The following is a 19154-nucleotide window of genomic DNA, read 5'->3' as shown; positions in this document are numbered from 1 at the left end:
CTCAGCCCTACCAATGTGTTTGTGAGCGAACTATATACGCTTTAAAAAATCCTTTTCTACTTGAACTACCTAGAGAGGATTATATTGTCTACAACTAAAAATCCTAGCTGATACAATTATTTTAAGTTTTCATAAAGGACAGTAAGAATATTTTGAATAAAATACTGCCCATGTTCAAGATGACACTCTCCTATTCTTGGTAGAGAAATGGGTTAGGTTGCTTTCCTAAAAAAGATAAATTCTATTAATTTATTTAGCAGAAATTAACATTGCATATCTTATATTACAACTGGAAAGATTTGCTTATCTTTCATCAGTGCTACTGAGCAAGTAGATGATCCAACTCCAAGTAGCTCCTTCTTCCTCTAAATGTGGGAACTCTCAGAGAAATGCCAGACTTTATTTATTCCTCCTCTATTAGGCAATCAAGTACAGTGATCTCCGTTTGTTGGTTGCTTGCTTTGGGTACAAATAGAAGAGAGAGAAGTCACTATTTTTTAAAACTGCTCATATAACTGATCTCATTCAGTAGCCCCCAGGAAAATTTGTTTGAAGACTTTTGTACCCCCTCACCTTTTCTGTATTTTTTCCTGAGATGGTCACACTTAAAAATCATCATTTGAAGACGGGGAAAAAAAAAACTAAGTCAAGCAGTTCATCTATTTAAATCATTTATTTCAACACGGGCATTGTTTTAAATTTGCACTTTGTTTTATTACACATTCCATAGCTAGAGAACAGGTTTGAGAACCCGTACATAAAAGGATTATCTAACAACATGTTAACGAAAGTGCATAAGGCTTATTTGTTTCAGAACACAGAAGTGCCAATCCCAAGAAGACCCTACATAGCAATGCATCACGAACTTGCTTGGAAAGTAAAATATTTACATATTTACACTGTACATTTAAATGGGATATTCTGAAGCATCATTACTATTATTAACAATAAACTCTTAGCAATTAGGCCTCTTTAACCCTTTGACCAATCGACGAAATACATTACTCTTATGGGGGTGTGGATTTTCCAATTTGATTTCCATCTTCGCCATAACCTAAGTGGACTTTCTTTCGCCACCTCCATACAGTCACATAGTTGCCTCCTACACTAAGTAGCTTTTAAGAGCTTATCCTAGCCAAAACCTTGTTAGTAGCAGTTGAAGTTTTATTAATATCAATGTATTTACAATGTAAAAGGGTAAAGTATTTGAAGGAAAGTCTCTAAAAATGAAAAAAATCTCATTGAGCCCTCTTTTAAGTAGACTTTACATGTAAAATTTATGGTTATTGAAGTCCATTATCTAAACAAGTTACTAATTTACCAGGTACTTATTAGTATTGATTCTCTCATGGTTTACTCCATTTATGCAAATATTTATTTTAACAATGACTATACTTTTTAGAAAACAAGTTATGAATATAAAAATGACTATTATAGATTAATATGGCTATACCAAAAATGAATATTAAAATGCAGCAGTTTGTATGTTAAAATACATAGAAATTAGCCATACTTCTTTCACGAAGGGTTTTATACAAGTATAAAACTGTAGAAGGTGCTATTTTAATGGATTTTCTGTTTTCTCGATTCTTGAGCCAGACCAACAAGCAAACATTACAGTGAAAGTGAGCACTGACCATCATTTACCTTTGAATTCAGATAATATATTCTAGTGCAAAGAATCAGGTCACTAAAGTCATTGTTTATCCTCACCTTAACTTTCCTCACCTTAACTTACCTATGTCAAGGGCGTTAATGTTGATAGAGCCTAAATTCAGTGAAAAATAAGTTAGTTTTATTTCACCTTTTGTAGGACACATATAGACTCAGAGTATTTGCTGAAATAGAACTCGCAGGCTGATCATTAAAAAAATCAAGAATCTTAATATTAAAATAATAACTGCATATCTTTAAATGACATAAAAAAACAGGTCATGGCTTATGAAAATTTTACTTAAATAATTAGATAAATAGAAAATGGGGGAAAGTAGAATTTACAAACATACATAAAACAAAAAATCAGTTGTTATTTTTTCTTTATGTACAAAATTAAATTGAAAAATGCAAAAGAGTCGATTTAAAATTCTATTATCAGTCTCTTTAAGTTCAAGATTGGTCAGGGCCTGAAGTTTAAAACAATTTTCAGCTTTAAGGAGTAGCTTTCATGTTAGTTACCACATCTTCATAGTTCTGAGTGGCACGGGAACAACTTAAACTTGCCCTGGTGTCTTGCTTCTGAGAAAGGCAATGATTAAGAAGGTAATGATAATATAGTTCTTTCTTGAATTTTATCAGTTCCAAATCTCTATACATTTCACTAACATCTATCATTATCCTTAACTTATATGGATAAAACAGAGCAGGTGAGAAAAATGGAAGAAACAGATTAGATGAGAAAAATGGAAAATAAAATTAGGTCAGGAAGCAAATATAAACGAAACAAGATGAGATCTACTTATGTTGACCCTCACAGGCCTAAGATCCAGGATGGCATACTTTCTGCAGTTTTAGCAAATTATTTCCACCACCATCTATTGGTCTTTATTTTGAGTAGGAGGAGAGAAATTCCCAGAAGTTCTGCATGGCAACTAAAGGGTTAGGAAAGTCTGATTATCAAAGGATATGAGAAGTTATTTAGTCTAGATAAATTACTGAAAGACTTGTAGGGATAAGCCCTTAGAAGCAATGCCTTATTCCCAAGGGTTTGGTAAATGATCTGGCAAAGAAGCCTGTGAATCTCAGGGTGTCAGATCTGACCAGGCAGCACTTTAGGGACTTGGCCAAGGCTATGTAACCACTTGGTACTTGTGACTAAAATGCCCCATATGGAAAATGAAGAAAATGGAAAAACGGATAGTGCTGGATAAATGGGAAAAACCAGTTGCTCAGAGAGCTGAAGTAAGGATGTCAGTCTCATGAGGGGGTGTCTACTTCTCTCTACCCCTCAGTTACATTTCCTTCCTAAGCAGAAATTCGGTGGCCAAGTCACCTTCTGTACCCTCAGGTTCCTGGCTTGAGTCCTTGACTTGATTAAAATTCAGTTCTTAGCAATTCAGCCAATCCTTACAAACCATTTCAAAGGAATTCCTAGGAGTACTAGTGTTGTTTGGCTTACTAGGGATTCAGTTCCTCATCTGTAATCTCAATAAGCACTTTAAACATGTAGCTCTCTAGCTCCACTATGGACACCATTATGAAAATTCTTTCATCTTTGGTTGAAAGGAAAAAACAAAAACGAAAACGAAAACAAAAACAAAAACCCAACCCTAAACCTCCTACATATCGATGAGTCAAACAAGATGATAATATTTACTCCATTGTCATTATCCTTACATTTTATTTAATATTATGAGTATGGGGTGTGGACCAGAGGAAGCAATACAGAGTGTTGCAATTGTGCTGGGTAACTAATAAGTTTTGTACGTGCCTGAGATATTAGGGTTGTAAATCACAATGAAGTGTGTAAATAAAGTTAAAGGGAAAGTAGAGCAGAAAGCCAAGGATATATACAGAGGAAGAAAAGAGCAGAGAATTCATTGCTCTAGAATTCAGGAAGTGTATGTGTAGGCTGTGGAAGGGGGGAAAATGGATTGTTTCAGAGCAGATACTACCCAAATAGATCTTTTTTATATCTGTCATTCCCATGGACATACACATTTATACTTTATTTCCATTACAAACTTTTGGTGAAAAGTATATGCATTTTATTGAAAAAGCCTCACAGTTCTGACTCTTTGTCATTTTCATCCAGGTAGTATTCATCATCTGTGGTTGTGTCTGTGTCACCATCTGAGTCTACTGGGTCCTCTTCATAGATATTAAGTGGCATGCTGAGAGATAAGCCATCTTCTGGCATCTGATTGCTGGAAGAATTTGAGCTCGATGACTCCGTTGGGTTAGAAGGGTTAATTATGTCATCTTTCAGGAAGCCAGGGTTCTTAAGAAAACTTGGTTTCCATAATCTTCCTTGTGTGAGTGATCTCTTTACATTCTCCAAGAAAGCCAACTGTTGTTCCTTTCCAAAAATCCCATAGTCGATAGGCCTGGATATCGAGGTTGCAGATTTGGGACCTGTTTTCGTCCTGCCGCTATACAAAGCCCAACTTTCATTTTCATCACAGGAGGAAAGTTCAGAAAAAGACTTGAATCTTCGATTGCATCCGCTGTTGGAGAATTCATCCCCCAGGGTCAGTTGGCTCAGGGCATTGTCAGTAGAAATGCCTTCAGAAAAATGGCGCCCCCTGGCTTTTGGAGGATGGCTTTTGCGTAGCAGATCACCGTGCACACTGATGCTTTTTAAACTCTTTGAACGATAGGGCTGTGGCTCAGCTTCCCACTCCAGAGATACAGCACTCCTTTGTAGTTGCTGATAACCGGCCTGTGGGGTGCTTATTGTGGCTTTCTCTGCAGGCTTCAGCGGAAAATGAGGGTTCCGTCTCCTCTGATGGTCAGAGAAGCTGGCTTCCCCTAGGCTGGTGAAGGTGGGTTGGGCCGGGGTTCCTGACTCTCTTTCCAAAGTCTGAGCTACCGTTAAATCTTTAGAATTCTCATAGGTTGGTGGTAATTCTGAGATATTTTTAAACTCATTCTGATGTGGTCCTGAGATGCTGTTAGACTTCTGATTGTTTAAGTGTGTACAAGCTTCTCTTTTGGATGTTATGGTAACCTGGAAAGGGTTCTTTGATTTCCCCATGTCCATTCCATCAATACTTAGCCTGCTTTTATCTGTGGATTCTGTGGACTTTGGAATAGGCTCAGGGGACAGTGGGTTGCACTCTGGTGTGCCAAGAGATAAATCACTGAAGTCAGAACTGTTCCCACTTTGAGGGAAGATAGTAGCTACATGCCTTCTGGGGCTTAAATCTTTAGCTGGAAATTTTCTGCTTGTTTTGGACTTGGGTGCCAATCTCTGTTTAACTGATGATCTGTTTTTCCCTTTTCCTAGGTCATCCAAACTGATTTTATTTTTATTACTTCTTGCAGGAAGTAAAAGTTGATCCCATGCCAACCTCTGCATTTCATCTTTAGCCTTGCTGTTCTCTGTCAAATTTACCTCCTGACTTCTTTGAAGTGGTTCTCTGGGTTCAGAATGCAAATTGTCTAAATCTCTTTCACCTGAACAAGTCCCCTCATCAAGCTGTAGTTTATGCAAAGCTGGAGAAAGAGCAAAGACTTGGCTTTCTGAGTCAGAAAGTGATTTATCAGTCTTTTTTCGGAAATCTGCTCCAATTTCCCCTCTGACTTTCCTAGGCTGAAATCCATCATCTTTAGCTATGCCTGTGATATCTTTCTGAAGACATTTTCTACTTCCGGTAGCTGTAATGGCTATACCACTACCTGCACACTCCCCAGAACTTCTTCTGGTTTGGGGATTTTCAACATTCTCTTCTGAATTGGCTGGAAGATTAGAAGGATCACTGTTACCTGATTTAATGGATTTCTGACAATTTTCAGATTTCTCTTCTATAACTTTTTTTTCCTGAAGCATTGATGAAGTACACAGGGTTTCACTTTGCAATTCTTTCCCTCTGTCTTTCCTGCTTTGAGACTCACTTAGAGGTATTTTAGTTAAGTTATCTGGGGAAATCTCTCTAGTTTTAGGTTCTCCTTTATGAAGAGAGACATTTGCCTCAATAGAAGACATTTCCTGTAATGAGGGCCCAATACTTGGTAATTGTGAAACAGTCACATTTTCAGTGTTGTGAGAACGACAAAGGCTATTCTCCTGAGCAGAGCTGAGCAGCATCTTCGGATCTTCAGATGAAGGTGTTCCTGACTGCTCTTGTGTAGAACTGCGTTTGTCTTTTTCTAAAGCATTAGGAAATGTTTCAGTCCCCAATTTAGTTGATTCTGTAAGTGAATTGATATTTTGTGTGTACTTTTGAAGGAGGTCACAGAATTTTTTGCTGTGTTTCCTTGGTAGAGTATAATATACTGAAACTATCTCAAGGCATTTTACATTATCTTCATCACCAGATACAGAAAACATACTAGTAGTCTTAAATTTGTATAATGTTTTCCCACTTTTTTCCCCTGACATACCTGAAGAAAAAGGTGAAAAGTCTTCATTTAAAAGGGAAAACATACTTGTACTGGAGGCAGCAATTTTACCATCCTTTTCAGTACATTCTTGAGAATACTCCTTTTGGTGGTGTCTTCTGGTTATAGAAGAATCCCTAACAGAGGAGTTACTTTCCAGAGGATTAATGGTTTTCTCCTCAGGCCTTAGTGTTATAGCAGAAGCATCCATGTTGGAGACCAAGCATCTTTCTTTTTCATCTTTTTCAACTGAGGCACATGATACCCCTGAAGGACATGACACAGCCCTCTTGATGAGGAATGGAAGTGGTCCTTTTCTAATGGAAGCAGATCCAATGTTCGTCACATTTGTCATCCTCTCTGTGGCTTCAGGTGCTACTGAGTCTGAAACTACTGTAGAACATTTGCTTTCTGATTTTGAATAACTGGGATTGATTTTGTTTGATGTGTCTTTCCCTATTGGATCTTCCACATTATTTTCGATTTGGAGTGGAAGTGGCTCATTCCTAAATGAAGAAGCCATTATTTTACTTTCTGACTTCCTGTTACTGATGGGAAAACTGGCTGCTTTTCTTGGTAGGGTACAATAAATTGTGTGAAGCTCAGGAGCCTTGGAATTGCTTTGATTCATGTCAGTGAAGCTGCTGCTGTCATTTGTGGGTATTGATTTACTTTCTGTTTTGCTTAACTGTTCAATATAGGATATACGTCGTCTTACTTTCCCTTTTCCCTTTCCTGCCCTGAAAGGAGGGTGTACGTGGCATTTGACAACATCAACCACTTCATTATGTACAGACACACAGCTATCATCACTCTTTTGATTTTCTGAGGGGCTTAGGGCTAACTGATTGCTCTGATTCTTGCTATCACTGTCTTTTTCTTCTTTTTCTCCCCAAGATGGATCTTTGCCCAAAGGAGTTTTTTTGAAGAACACTGTAGTAGAAGGAACCACCAGTGCATCAAGGAAAGAATTATTCGATGGAGAGGAATCTGGTAGTATACCTGATGACAGACTTAAAGAAACACATGGGATACTGTGGCCAGTAGCTGACTTGCTATGGTCGGTAGAATGAATTTTGGCACATTGTTCTTCCTTGGTACCTAAAATTGCAGGCTTTTCTGGAGACTGTGCATTTTGATTATCAGTAGGTTCAGAGCTCCAGTGGTTATTGTTAATAATGCTTGAAGTACCTTCATTACTTACTATTAATTCCTGATTTGGGCTAGGAAGTGATGATGGTATTCTGCTTTCCCAAATGAAAGGAAAGGATGTTGCCGAGCCAAGTTTTCTGTTTTCAGTATAACGCTTATCTTTTTGTAGTTCATTGGCTTTCTCTCTCTGTGATATATGAATTTTGGAGATATCTTTCCGGGAAATGACTCTGGGTGACTTTTTTGAACTTATTGTGGTAGATGCATTAAAAACAAATCTGTTGCTTTTGGCTGAGTCTTGGGAGAGAGGATTTTGAAAATCAGCTGAAGGGTTAGAGATTATTGTCTGTGAAACAGGTTGGGGTACTACACTTGTTCTGTTTGTGTAATCCATCTTGTTTAGTTGTTTGTCTTTTTCTGAAACAGATTTGATCAAGTCTTTCTCATTATTCACTTCTGTGACTAAGATATTGGGTTGGCTTTCAGTAAGAGGTGGAGAATCGGCTGAATCACTGTTGGTTACAGTGACTTCTGTGTAGCTTCTTAATGGAAGAGAGGCAGGCTTAATTTTCTGCAAAGTGACTGTGGGATTGGGAATGCTGGAACTCTGAGAATTCCCTTCATCATCGGGAGTCTGGGGGAAGGAAGTTCCGAATGAGGATGCTAGAGTCTGAGCAATTCCCAATGAGTAAGGTTCTCTGTTAACATGTACTTCTGTAGGAGAACTGTCCCACTGACATTCTAACCCACCAGGTTTGATGTGGTAGCTTGAACTAGTCATGGAGCAAAGATTTGGTGTGCTGAAATGAATCATCTGGTTCCTGTTACCTTGTGATACCTCCATACTCTCCAGTGTGGTTGACTGAGAGTCAAACTGCCAAGGATGTGGCTCTTCTTGGTCTCTGGAAATGTTTGTTCCATAACTGGGAGAAAATGATCCCCAGTGTTGAGTAGAAACACTATGGCTGCGACCAGTTGCTGCATTATTTGCTTCAGTGGAAATCATTTCAAAGTCTCTGTCAGAAGAAGTGAATGGTTTCCTGCTTTGATGAAAGCCAGACCAGGAAGAATATTCTTCCTGTTGCACCCCAAAAGGACTTTGCCCACTTCTCTGTTCCCTGCTTCGTCCAAAGGTATTGCTAAAGAAAGACTTAGCAAATGGGTTGTCTTGATGGTAGAATGGCATATTCTCTGAGTTCTCAAATGGGTCAGGACTCATTGCATTATCCATGGGGGAATTTAAACTAATGCTTCTGTAAACACCCTGTGAACGGTAAAATTCATATCTTCTATCCTCCTGAGAACACTTGGGATACATATATTGGTCAGCAGGGTCAATTTCCATTGGTGATGGTACCCTCAACTCTTCCTGATTCTGCCTGTCTCTACAAGAATCTGATCTATTCCATATGATGGATGATAAAGGAGTTCTCTTTGGGCTCTGCTGATGGCTTGATGGTATAAATCCACACTTGTTCTGAATTGTGGCTGGAAAATGTAAGCTTCTTGTTGTGAAGTACCCTGTAGCTGGTGAGGCTAATTGTTGCCTGCTGTCGAAACACAGAGAGGCACTACCAAAAGTGTTCTTTTGCACATAATCTTCTTTCAAAACTCTGGGCTCCCTTGTCCTGTACATATCATAAATTGTCCTTGTTCTAGGAGAAAAGGTTTTAAAACCTTCCCTAGGGGTTCCTGGTCTTAGGATGTCATAGATAGACATATTAGAAGTTTCATTATAGTGATTTTTGTGCCTTCCTGTGATATTACCGTGTCCGTTGCCACTGGAGTAAAAATGACTGAACCGTGTTCTTGATTCATAGTTGATAGGTGTTCTGGTATTCACTGAGCTTGAAGATTGTTCCTGAGCCAGTTTGCTATCCAAATCATCTAAAACTGAAAGGAAAATATGAGTGATTTTTTGGTATAACATTTTACAATCTATTAATAATTTGAGTGGGCCCCTCTTCAAGAAGCATAATCATTTATAATTTTATTTTTATCATATATCATAAATGTGATGACATTAGTTTTGATTATGTTTTTAAGACAGTCTGGCTTTTACAAAGCTATAATGGAAGTTTCTCTTTCATACTTTTTCCAAGTTAATCTTCCATAATGCCTTAAGGACATAAAGCTACATCATTTTTTTAACAACAAATTTTAATCATGATTTCTTTTAGTGCATTTTTGCATCACTAGGTAGCTAAAATATTTACTCAGAGGATCATAATACAAATATGAGTCTGTAAATAATGTGAATTCTCAGTTGCACCATTAAGAAAACAGCATTACCACTGAAAGTTTAGCACCTAATTTATAAATGTACTTATTTAGATGGATTTGAGCAATACATAAAATTTAAAGTTTTATACAATATTGTTCAATGATATGCTAAAGGCAGATTATTTTTCCTGGAAAAATTAAGATCCACTGGCACTCCTTTGATATAGCACTTTCTATGTGTCAGGTACAGTTCTAAGCACTTAATTTTTTAACTCATTAAATCCTCACATGACCTTATAAGGTCGGTATTATTACTAGTGTCATTTCATAAATGAGGAAAATGAGGCACAAAGTGATTCAGTAAGTTGCTGAGGTCACACAGGTAGTAAGTGGATCCAGGCAGTGTGTCTCCTGAGTCCATGCATGCAAGCACTGTGCAATGCCACCCTGTGCCATAAAAATTCACTTTTCATTTTCTCCTTTAATGAATTATAAGATGATTTCACTATGAGCACATAATATTACATAATGTCTCTCAGTAGCAAGGTTGGAGAGTGATGTCCAAGTTAGGGCCCATTGGCCTCCTCACAATACTGAGGACGTAGGCCAACCCCAGGTCCAGGGCCCACACTTACTAGGTCCACAGTCTCTGAGACCTCAGACACGTTACAGGACATTTTCAGTTTGTTGATATTTCTTTGAATTGTGTTTATTTAATCATATTTGACATCTTTTCCTCACTAAAAACCTGTTAGAATTTAAATAGAATCATAATCTTTTAAGATTTTAAGATTCCCTAACGTCCAGTTGTAGTACATATCACTTTACTATATTCATGTCACAATAAATACAAATAGATTATATATTTATTGAAGAAATGTTCATAAAAAATCAAATCTGACATGAGAAATAAGTTATGAGGTTATTTAAATTGCTGAAGAAGTTTTTGGTTTACAGAAATTTTTCCTTCTGAGTTACATAAAATGGTGCACTCTCTTTGGTAATTTAAAATGATTTGTCATTTAAAAATGTGATTTTAACTCTTCTATGACTGGGAAAGTGAGGTATATTAGTATCTGAGTGAATGTAAGTAGGATTTATTTGTGGCATGTCGACTATGTTAGGGCAGGTGCTGAAGGGGTTCTTGACATCTGTTCTGGATTTTCCCTACCCTATTTTATTTGTAAGTTGGTGCTATTAAGTTTGCATAGCCCACAGAAAAGCTAATCTTGAGCATTAAGGATCTATAACTAAGGAATTCTTTGGGGAATCATCTTGTCAATGCTTAGTGAAAAAGCATCTTCAGTCTCTGAAATAATTTACTCCACATTTCCACAAATAAAAAAAATCAAACAATGCCAAACTATAAAGTGAGGCAAAACAAAAAAACAAAAACAAAAAAAGAAAAAACAAAAACAAACAAAAATCCAAAAATAAAAACAAAACCCAAAACAAAAACTATGTAATGAGTAAAAATCTGCCTTTCAAACTAATTATAATAAAATCTCTTTGACTTCTGTTGTGTCTTTCAAGCTAATTATAGTTTTTCTTCCCTGAAATAAAGTCTTTTGCTGACTACAAAAGCAATATGTGGTTATAATAGAACATAAAGGAAAGTATAACGAAAGAGGTAAAATCACCTGGAATCCTCTCCAGTGGTAAGCACTCTTAACATTCCCGCAGCACAATTTTAAATTATTCAAAGTTACTTAGAATCCCAAATTAACAATGCTCTTTTGCTCCCTACTCTTAAGGTAAAAAACAAACAAACGAACAAAAAATTCCTATTCTGTTTCTCCTCTTTATTTTCAGGAGCCAAGGTCATTTTTTCATTTCATAAATGGTACCTTTCCTCTCTCTACTAGCAAAATCTTTGTTTTGGAGCAGAGATTTTCCTTTTGGTCTTTTCTCTGAAGCAAGTTTTCTGCCAGGAACCATGTCACTAAGCGGAGTCTCTAGGTTCACCATCCAGCTGGCTGTCTCTCTCGTACCACTCCACTTGTCCCACCTATAGGGCCAAGGTAATGTCATTGCCCCTGCAAATTGAATTAAGTTCCTCCAAATGACTTCAGAGTTCAACTTTCAAATGGCCAGGCTGATTTTGACATAAAATAACTTTTGTAAAGGGAAGCTATGCTTATATAATAATAACATCCATGTACATGTAGTACTTTTGGAATCTATTTCACTCTTTATTGTTATCTATGGTACTAGGTTAATTGTTTAACAATTAGAGTTCATCACAGTGCGTTTATGTAAGTCCTAATCAGAAACTATAAAAGTTTATTAAGAACAGTAAACTTCATAGATATAGTTCCTAAAGGTGTATTTTTTTTCACCTGAGGTTAAATATTAAACATTATTACCATTCCATAGATTTATCAGGCTTGGTCTGAGAATATCTGCTTAGGTTATATTTAAATGTAAGAATCTTTAATATTTGTGTTAATAGCATATAACAACATCCCCTTTAGATAAGGTAAACAGGAGGATTTCAAAAATAAAGTATAGGGTTTGATATGTTTTGAGCATTTTCATACAAACTGTAATTATTATTTGCTTTAGTACCGGGAGTTCCAAAGGCAATTTAATGCATAGACTTACCTCGGAAAAACTCATTCTCCAGCAGGGAAGCATCCCACGGAGGCACGCCACTTCCCTCCCTCATGCCTGCTGGCTTGGGGACAAATGCACTGTCAATTGGTTGATTTTCCAGAGGTGAATTGTATAGTTTTGCCTGCTAATTTTAAAATAGAAAATGCAACATTATTTCTGGACCTTTTCTAGCCGGAATACTCACATGTCCCCACAAAAATGTCCTCAGCTTAAAAGTACTAGTCTAAGGACTACAGATTGATTTTCCTAACATTTATTTCTCAACCTATAAGGTTTTGTCATTTCTGCCATTTTCAAGTGATCATGAACATCTCCATACCCACATTAATTCTTTTAGTATGTCTTCAGGCAAGATAATGAGACTATCTCTGACAAAGATTTCCTACAAACTTACACAGCACTACACAAATCTTAAGGAGGTTCATGGAAAATAGGAAAGAAATTGACCTCTTTAAAGTTGGGAGTGTTTTCTCCATGGCCCCAGTAGCTGGAATTTTCTATATTTTTCCACACTGCACTATCCTATCAAGAGCTGGTTAGCTGAAGCCTGTAGTGGACCTTAAAATTTTTGAACTTGATGGATTTGGGAAAAAAAAAATGTTTCTATCCACAGAGTTCACATAGAATGGTAGCACCTCCTAAACAGACGAAGATGCTGATTAGTAGTTCTGAAACAAAGGTGCTGAAAAGTATGACTTTATAAATTTTTTTCAAAATATCATTGCTTGTTTTGCAGGATTTAGTAGAACGATGTAGAGATAAAGTTGTTTTCTTTACTAGCAAATGTTTATTTTGATTTCATCAAATTCATCACTGCCCTACTTTAAATTGTCTTCATAACCCTGGGGGAATTAGCCACTCCCACACCTTCGCTTTCGTTTGCCCAAATTCCATTTGCCTTTCCTCTGTCAAACTGGCTCTTCCTGACTCCACTTTAACTCATCTTGCGCCTGTCCCTGAACGAGGGCAGCAGCCACTTCCCATTTCAGTCTCTTTATTTTTAGCTCACTCTGTTACCCAGTCCTTGTCTCTTGGATTCCTTTCTTTCCCAAGTTTTCCCTTTCCATTTATGTTCACCATTACATTTCATTTTCACCCTGAATGCTTAAGACCAAATCTCTAATCTTTCCAAAACTCCAGCTTTTTTACTTCTTCAGCACAGGTCTATTCAGTTCTAAAGCTCTTAATCCCTACATTCCTCACAGTCTAGTATTTTCACTCCTGTCTGTTTTCTTTCTCAAGATCTAGGTCAGTTATTTCCTATAGAAGCCCTGCCCAAACTTCTCTGACTTGTGGTTTTCAGTTCTATGGGCCATAATTGAATACACACAAAGGAGATTTATTAATAAGAAAAATAATCCAATGATAATTTATTGGTCATTGGATATAATTTAACACATTAATGTAAAATTCAGAAGTAAATATTATAAGCAAAACATAACTACAGTGAGAATACCAATCGGAGGTAATAAAACCAGAAACAAATCATTTAAGAAATCAGATCAGTTACAGCTAAACTCTTTTCTTCCTAAAGTGCATCAAGGTATTTTCCTTTTTTGTGTCTCTCCAAGTCTTTATTTGTGCTATTAATAATTAGTCATGGATCTTATAAGTCCATTCTTCCCAAATCTGTAGTTTGGGTCATTGGTGCAGAATAAATACATTTGATTAAGAAAATAGCAAGTATCATCGTCTCTCAACCATTCTAACACCGAAACAAACTTCAAATTTCCTCTACACAGACCAGAGTATCTTTTTGTGGCCTCCTGGATCACAACTCTTTATAGTGAAAATATATACTGAAATGAAAAATATACAAACTGAGGGCTCAGGGAAAGACATGAACTTCCCCAAGTCGGGAAGGATATTTACCACCTGGAGACCCTGAATATAACTTCCTTTGGTTATATGTCTGCCAGACCCCTTACTTCAAGATCAACCCTACTCAGCAAATGTGTTAAGGATGCTTTCAACACATGGAGATATAAATTATATGACTAAGGGAAAATATAGACAGTTTATTTACACTCAACATTAACTTTGCAAGACTTTTTTTTTCTAGTCATAAAACTTAAAAAAGTAACTGCTAGTCAATGGTAAGTACCAGACAAGAGAAGATTGAACACTACCACTGCTCTATAGACCCCTTTTATTTAAGCTATATATGACATTATTATTATTATTATTATTATTATTATAAGCAGCAGCAAATATACATTGATTTTTCTAGGCAATGTGCTTAGGGCTTCATATAGATTACTTTATTTCATTATTTTCACAACCTTATGAGGTTGGTACTATTATTATTTTTACTGTTGGAAAACTGCACTTGAGAAAAGTGACGTCTCAAGAGGTCAGGTCATTTGCTTCAGCTCATGCTGGTGGAGGAAAGGACTCATTCCCAGTCTGTCAGTTTCCACAGTCCATGTTAAATCACCTCTCTCTACTTTATTAGTTTATCGGTGCACTATATTTTCGTGGTATACATCTGCCCGAGGCCAAACACAGGCCTTGGAGCTGCTGGGAAGCACCTGCATTTCCCCTATCTAGAGTGGAGGTAAGCCCTCCGGGGCCCTGAGCACAGAGATGCTCAGTCAGGGCTTGGTCTTGGACTCAGAACCTCCCTCAAAATAATGTTCCAAGCATGAAGTTGCCATAAAAGACGAAGTCTATTTCTCATTCTTAGCCTAGAGGATGAGGTTCAAACACCTCTGTGCAGCAAAATTGTATCAAAATCCTTTCCCAGCTTTAGATTTAAGCCTTTCCTCCCCAATTCTCTTCAAGTGCCCTGTACACACAGTTCTCTAAAATGCTATGCACTTCTTCCTAGGCCTCCATGTCTCTGCTCTTAATCTTTGCTTTTTCTCCTCTTCTTCTCCTAGAAAACACCAATTCATCCTTCAGAGTCCAGTTCAGAGCTCTTCTCCAATTCTCTCAGGAAGAATGAATTACCATAGTATTTTTGTATGCACCTCTGGTATGATACCTATTATGTCATTTCGAAATTGTTTGCATTCTTTCCACTTTTACTTTACCGCTAGACTTCTCCTCTTCCTCCCTACTATCCAGTTCAGTCCCCACCCTGATCTAGAAAACCAGGGATCTGAAGACAAATGAATTAGGACCCTGGAAGTGGACCAACTTCTAAAATAACTAAGAAATCACAGTATTCTCCTTTGTGTTCTGAGCGCCTAGCATAGCATCGGCATATATTAAATTGACTAATATTTACTGAACTGAATTCCAAGACGACTCTTCTCACAATACTATTTCCACTTCTGAACTTCTCTATCACATTTTTGTACCCTCATTTAGTCTTATAGTTGAAGGATATTAGTCATTTATTCAATTTTCGATATACTTTAAAAATATCCTCTCTCACTTGATCCTGAGAACAAATTTGTGAATTAGGTAAAGGTTATCATTCTCATTTTGCAGATGAAAAAACTGAATCTTGGGTAAGGGATACGAATAATAAACGGTAGTACTGGCTACTCACACTCATGTGATCTGATTCCTAACTCTGTGCTTTTTACTGGTTAGCTAATGTGAATATCTTCAATTAGATGGTAAACTTTCTGAAGACAGGAACCTTGCTTTAAACACTCCATGCCCTCCATGCACACAGTTATGGATATATTTACAATACACCAAGGTAGAAAAATATATGTACAAGATTTCTAGTAAAGATTATTACAGAAATTGAGATACTGAATATTTATAATATTAGGACTCATAAAAGCATCTCTGAGACAGGAGAGCATAATGGTTAATCGTATGAGTTCTACACAGGTCCAAATCTTGGTTCTGCCCCTTAATAGCTGTATAACTTTGGGCAAGTTACTTAACTTTTCTGTACCTTAGTTTCTTTCTTGGCGAAAATGAAATAAATAAATAAATAAATATACAAACAAACAAATAAATAAATAGTAACAGCAGCAACAACACCCCCACCTCACGATTACTATGAAGATTTAATGAATTAATAGCTGTCAAACACTTAGGATGGTGTCTAGCTCTCAGAACATCCTTATCCTTAGCCATTACTATTCTTGTGTGGTTATAGAGGGTTTCCTGGAGGACTCCTGTTGATGCTTGCAGTTTAATAAGCTAGAAGAATGTCCCATGAGGGCAGAGGCCAAAGTCTCAAGCGCTTGAGTTTAGGATCTCAGTTACATTCTCAAACATGAAACAGAGAATAGGCTGAGCAAAATAAGGGCCTTTCCCAACCCCAGTTTCACTCTAGTGATTGAATATTGTCTGCATTTCTGACATGATGAGACAAACAAACCTGTCACAGAGTAACCTTAGACTACTTGAGAACTTCCTAGGGCAGCCAAACCTGTAGAACAGCTGTCGGAGTTACCAAGGCACTGATGTTATCAAATGCCTTGGTAAAGTCAACAAAGTAATTTTGCAAGGTGTTCCTTAATTTGTTTTATGTCTGCTTTTCTGCAAAGGTCAAATTCACCAATGCACCTTGTGGCTTAAAACCACCCATTCATTTCTTTTTTCAATTTAGGCTGTGCCAGGCAGTGGGGAGACACAGGAGGGCAGACAGTCCTGGCTTCAAGAAGCCCACACTGGCCCAGTGTGGTAAGTATACCAGAGGTTTATTTCTAGGGGTACAGAGCTGGTATATCACTTAACAATAGGCTCCGCCAAAATTTTTTTGGAGATGAGGAGTGATCAAATGGCCAAGGCCATATGTGTTGTTTCTATTCTCATTGATGGTGACTACTTTGACTTTGGATTCCTCACCTGTAGGGGGATGGTTCTCAACTGGTGGCAATTTGCTCCTCAAGGAACATTTGGCAATTTCTGGAGATATTTTTGATTGTCACAATTGAGTGGAGGAGAACTAATGGCATCTAGTATGTAGAGGCCAGGGATGCTGCTAAACATCCTATAATTTATGGGTCTGTCCCCTACAACAGAGAATTATTCAGCCCAAAATGTCAGTAATGAAGAGATTGAGAGAAATTCCGAGCTGCATACCCTTAAGTTTCTCTCTAGCTCTAAAAATTGTTTTCTCAAACACTTTGTTTCTTTTAAAATGAAGAAAATGTTTAAATAGCAGCTTTCTTCTCTTTTGAGTAGAAGGTGATCTAATAATATAGCCCAATCTTCTATAAAATGCAGAATCCCCTTCTATAAAATGCAGAATCCCCTGCCAGGATGCCAACCAAGTGATGGGAAGTTTATCACCTGGAATCTTAGCAAGAATCCCTGTAGAATCAACAGCTAACTTCCAGCTCTCTGCAGGCTTAAGGGGGTAGGACTTTTATGAATAAATAATGGCCATCTACATATCATACAAAAGCTTTGTTTTAGACAGTAATCTCATTATTTTCTTCCTCCTACTTTGTATAAAAGTTATTAACTGGGACCAACAAGCACTGGCTTGAGTTGCATTTATTTTCCAAGGTCTTATCTTTTAGATTGACATTCTCCCAGGTCTTATCTTTTAGATTGACATTCTCTTATCTTTTAGATTGACATTCTCTGAGTGAAATGGTTCAATGCAAGCAGCATTCAAGAGTGCCAGAAAGATATCTACTAATCCTCAGACTGGGTTTTCAAACCCAGTCCAAATTTGCTCTATTTTTTTATAACTTCTAGGCATTTGCATTTTTTTTATCGTTTCTTGCCTGCCTTAGACTCCAAGGCTTTCAAATGGTAGAGGGAGGTTAGCTCTGAGCACTTCTCCAAGGAAAAGCAGGAGTACAGAAGCATACTGGAGTAGGGCTCTGTCCTTTTAGAGAGCAAAGCTGGATGCATGTCACTTCAGTCTACCTCTCAGTTTGAGTCTTCAGACAGTGAGCAACTGGGGCTCATATGTGAACAGGGCTTTAGGGCTGACGGAGTTGTAGGCATTATTGACTTCCAGCTATGGAGTTACAGAGGCCCAGATTTTCTAATCCTGACTCTACCATTTACTAGTGACCTTGAACATGATCTTTAAATCCTCTAAACCTCAGTTTCTTCACCTTTAAAATGGGTATGATGATACCTACTTCACAGATTTACTCTGGGGATTACATGAAATGATCTATGTCAAATGCCTGGGGGATCGTAAGTTCATTAGAGGGTGGCAGTTGTTGATGCTGGTGTCATGGCTGGGGCTCACGCATTAAAGGAGAGAGATAGGGTTCAGTGTCACCCAGAAAGAAGGAAAGAAGTAGCATTACTCTGAAGAAGAAAGGGGGCTCATTTTTGTTTTTGAAGTAAAGAATCTCTGTATATATGTATTCTTCGCCAGAATTCTACTCCGTGCTTTTTGGGGGAAAAATAAAAAACATAAAGAGAGAGAGAAGGGGGGAAAGTACTAAGACCACAATGAATTGAAAAATGCCTCTATCCTCCTCTTGTACTCGTAGGTCTCTTCCACAGTTCTCTTTCTTTTATCTCTAAACCACATGAGTTACACAGAAAGGCACAGGTATGTGCAGAACAAAAGTTATGACCACAAAAAATCAAGAAACAGAAAACTTACAGCTTCATAATCTTGTAAGCCTGTGATAAATTTAAATCTAAAATATAGCTAAATTTAAATTTTGGTGGAAAGTCATGTGGGGTCAATCCCCTCATATGAACTTGTTCTGGCCAAATGCTTCTCACCTATCAGTGGCTTCCTCTCTGAATACAAATGATGGTCTTACCCAGAAAGTTCTAGCCCAGACCCACACTGGCTTGCAAAAGTGGCAGTGGATGCCTCTTGTCTCTTCCTCTGCCAAATGCTTTAGGGCTCTACAGGTGTGACACGTGGTATAATATCAGAGATGCCACTGATGATGTGAGTGGACACATGATGGCCTCACTCCTTCCGGGCAGAGCCTGCTATTTGAATATTTCAGTACCAGAGCCAAGTGGAAACCAACCACAATTGGAAAACTTTGAACTCTTTTTTTTTTTAACATCAGAAATGAAAAGCTTTATTAGAGGGGATAGTACACTTCCATACGTGGAAGCGGGCCTGAGCAAGAGAAGGATGGCTCAAAGGCCTGAACTCTTTAGAAAAAATCTAAACTCCTAAAATAAATTGAAAACTCAGCCAGAGAGAATCCTATTTAGTTAGGTAGCCAAACAGAGATTACATTAATTCTGAATTCCTTAGCATAACC

The 19154-nt window shown here is 37.5% G+C and overlaps 1 protein-coding gene across 3 annotated transcripts in view; it reads right to left on the bottom strand.

The window, feature by feature from the left end:
• Positions 1-3718: 3718 nt before the first annotated feature.
• Positions 3719-19154, bottom strand: part of EXPH5 (exophilin 5) — a 74333-nt gene continuing 58897 nt past the window's right edge. For 2 of the 3 annotated variants that reach the window (XM_011379563.1, XM_011379566.1), the window contains exons 5-6: positions 12019-12154; positions 3719-9084 (exon numbers count right to left, since the gene is read on the bottom strand). In XM_011379563.1, coding sequence (XP_011377865.1) covers positions 3719-9084; positions 12019-12154 — 5502 coding nt within the window. The remainder of the gene's footprint in view (positions 9085-12018; positions 12155-19154) is intronic. The other variant, XM_011379564.1, reaches the window with a different exon arrangement.

Source organism: Pteropus vampyrus, unplaced genomic scaffold, assembly GCF_000151845.1.
Source record: "Pteropus vampyrus isolate Shadow unplaced genomic scaffold, Pvam_2.0 Scaffold365, whole genome shotgun sequence".
Taxonomy (NCBI): domain Eukaryota; kingdom Metazoa; phylum Chordata; class Mammalia; order Chiroptera; family Pteropodidae; genus Pteropus; species Pteropus vampyrus.
This window is presented reverse-complemented; position numbering and strand designations above follow the sequence as displayed.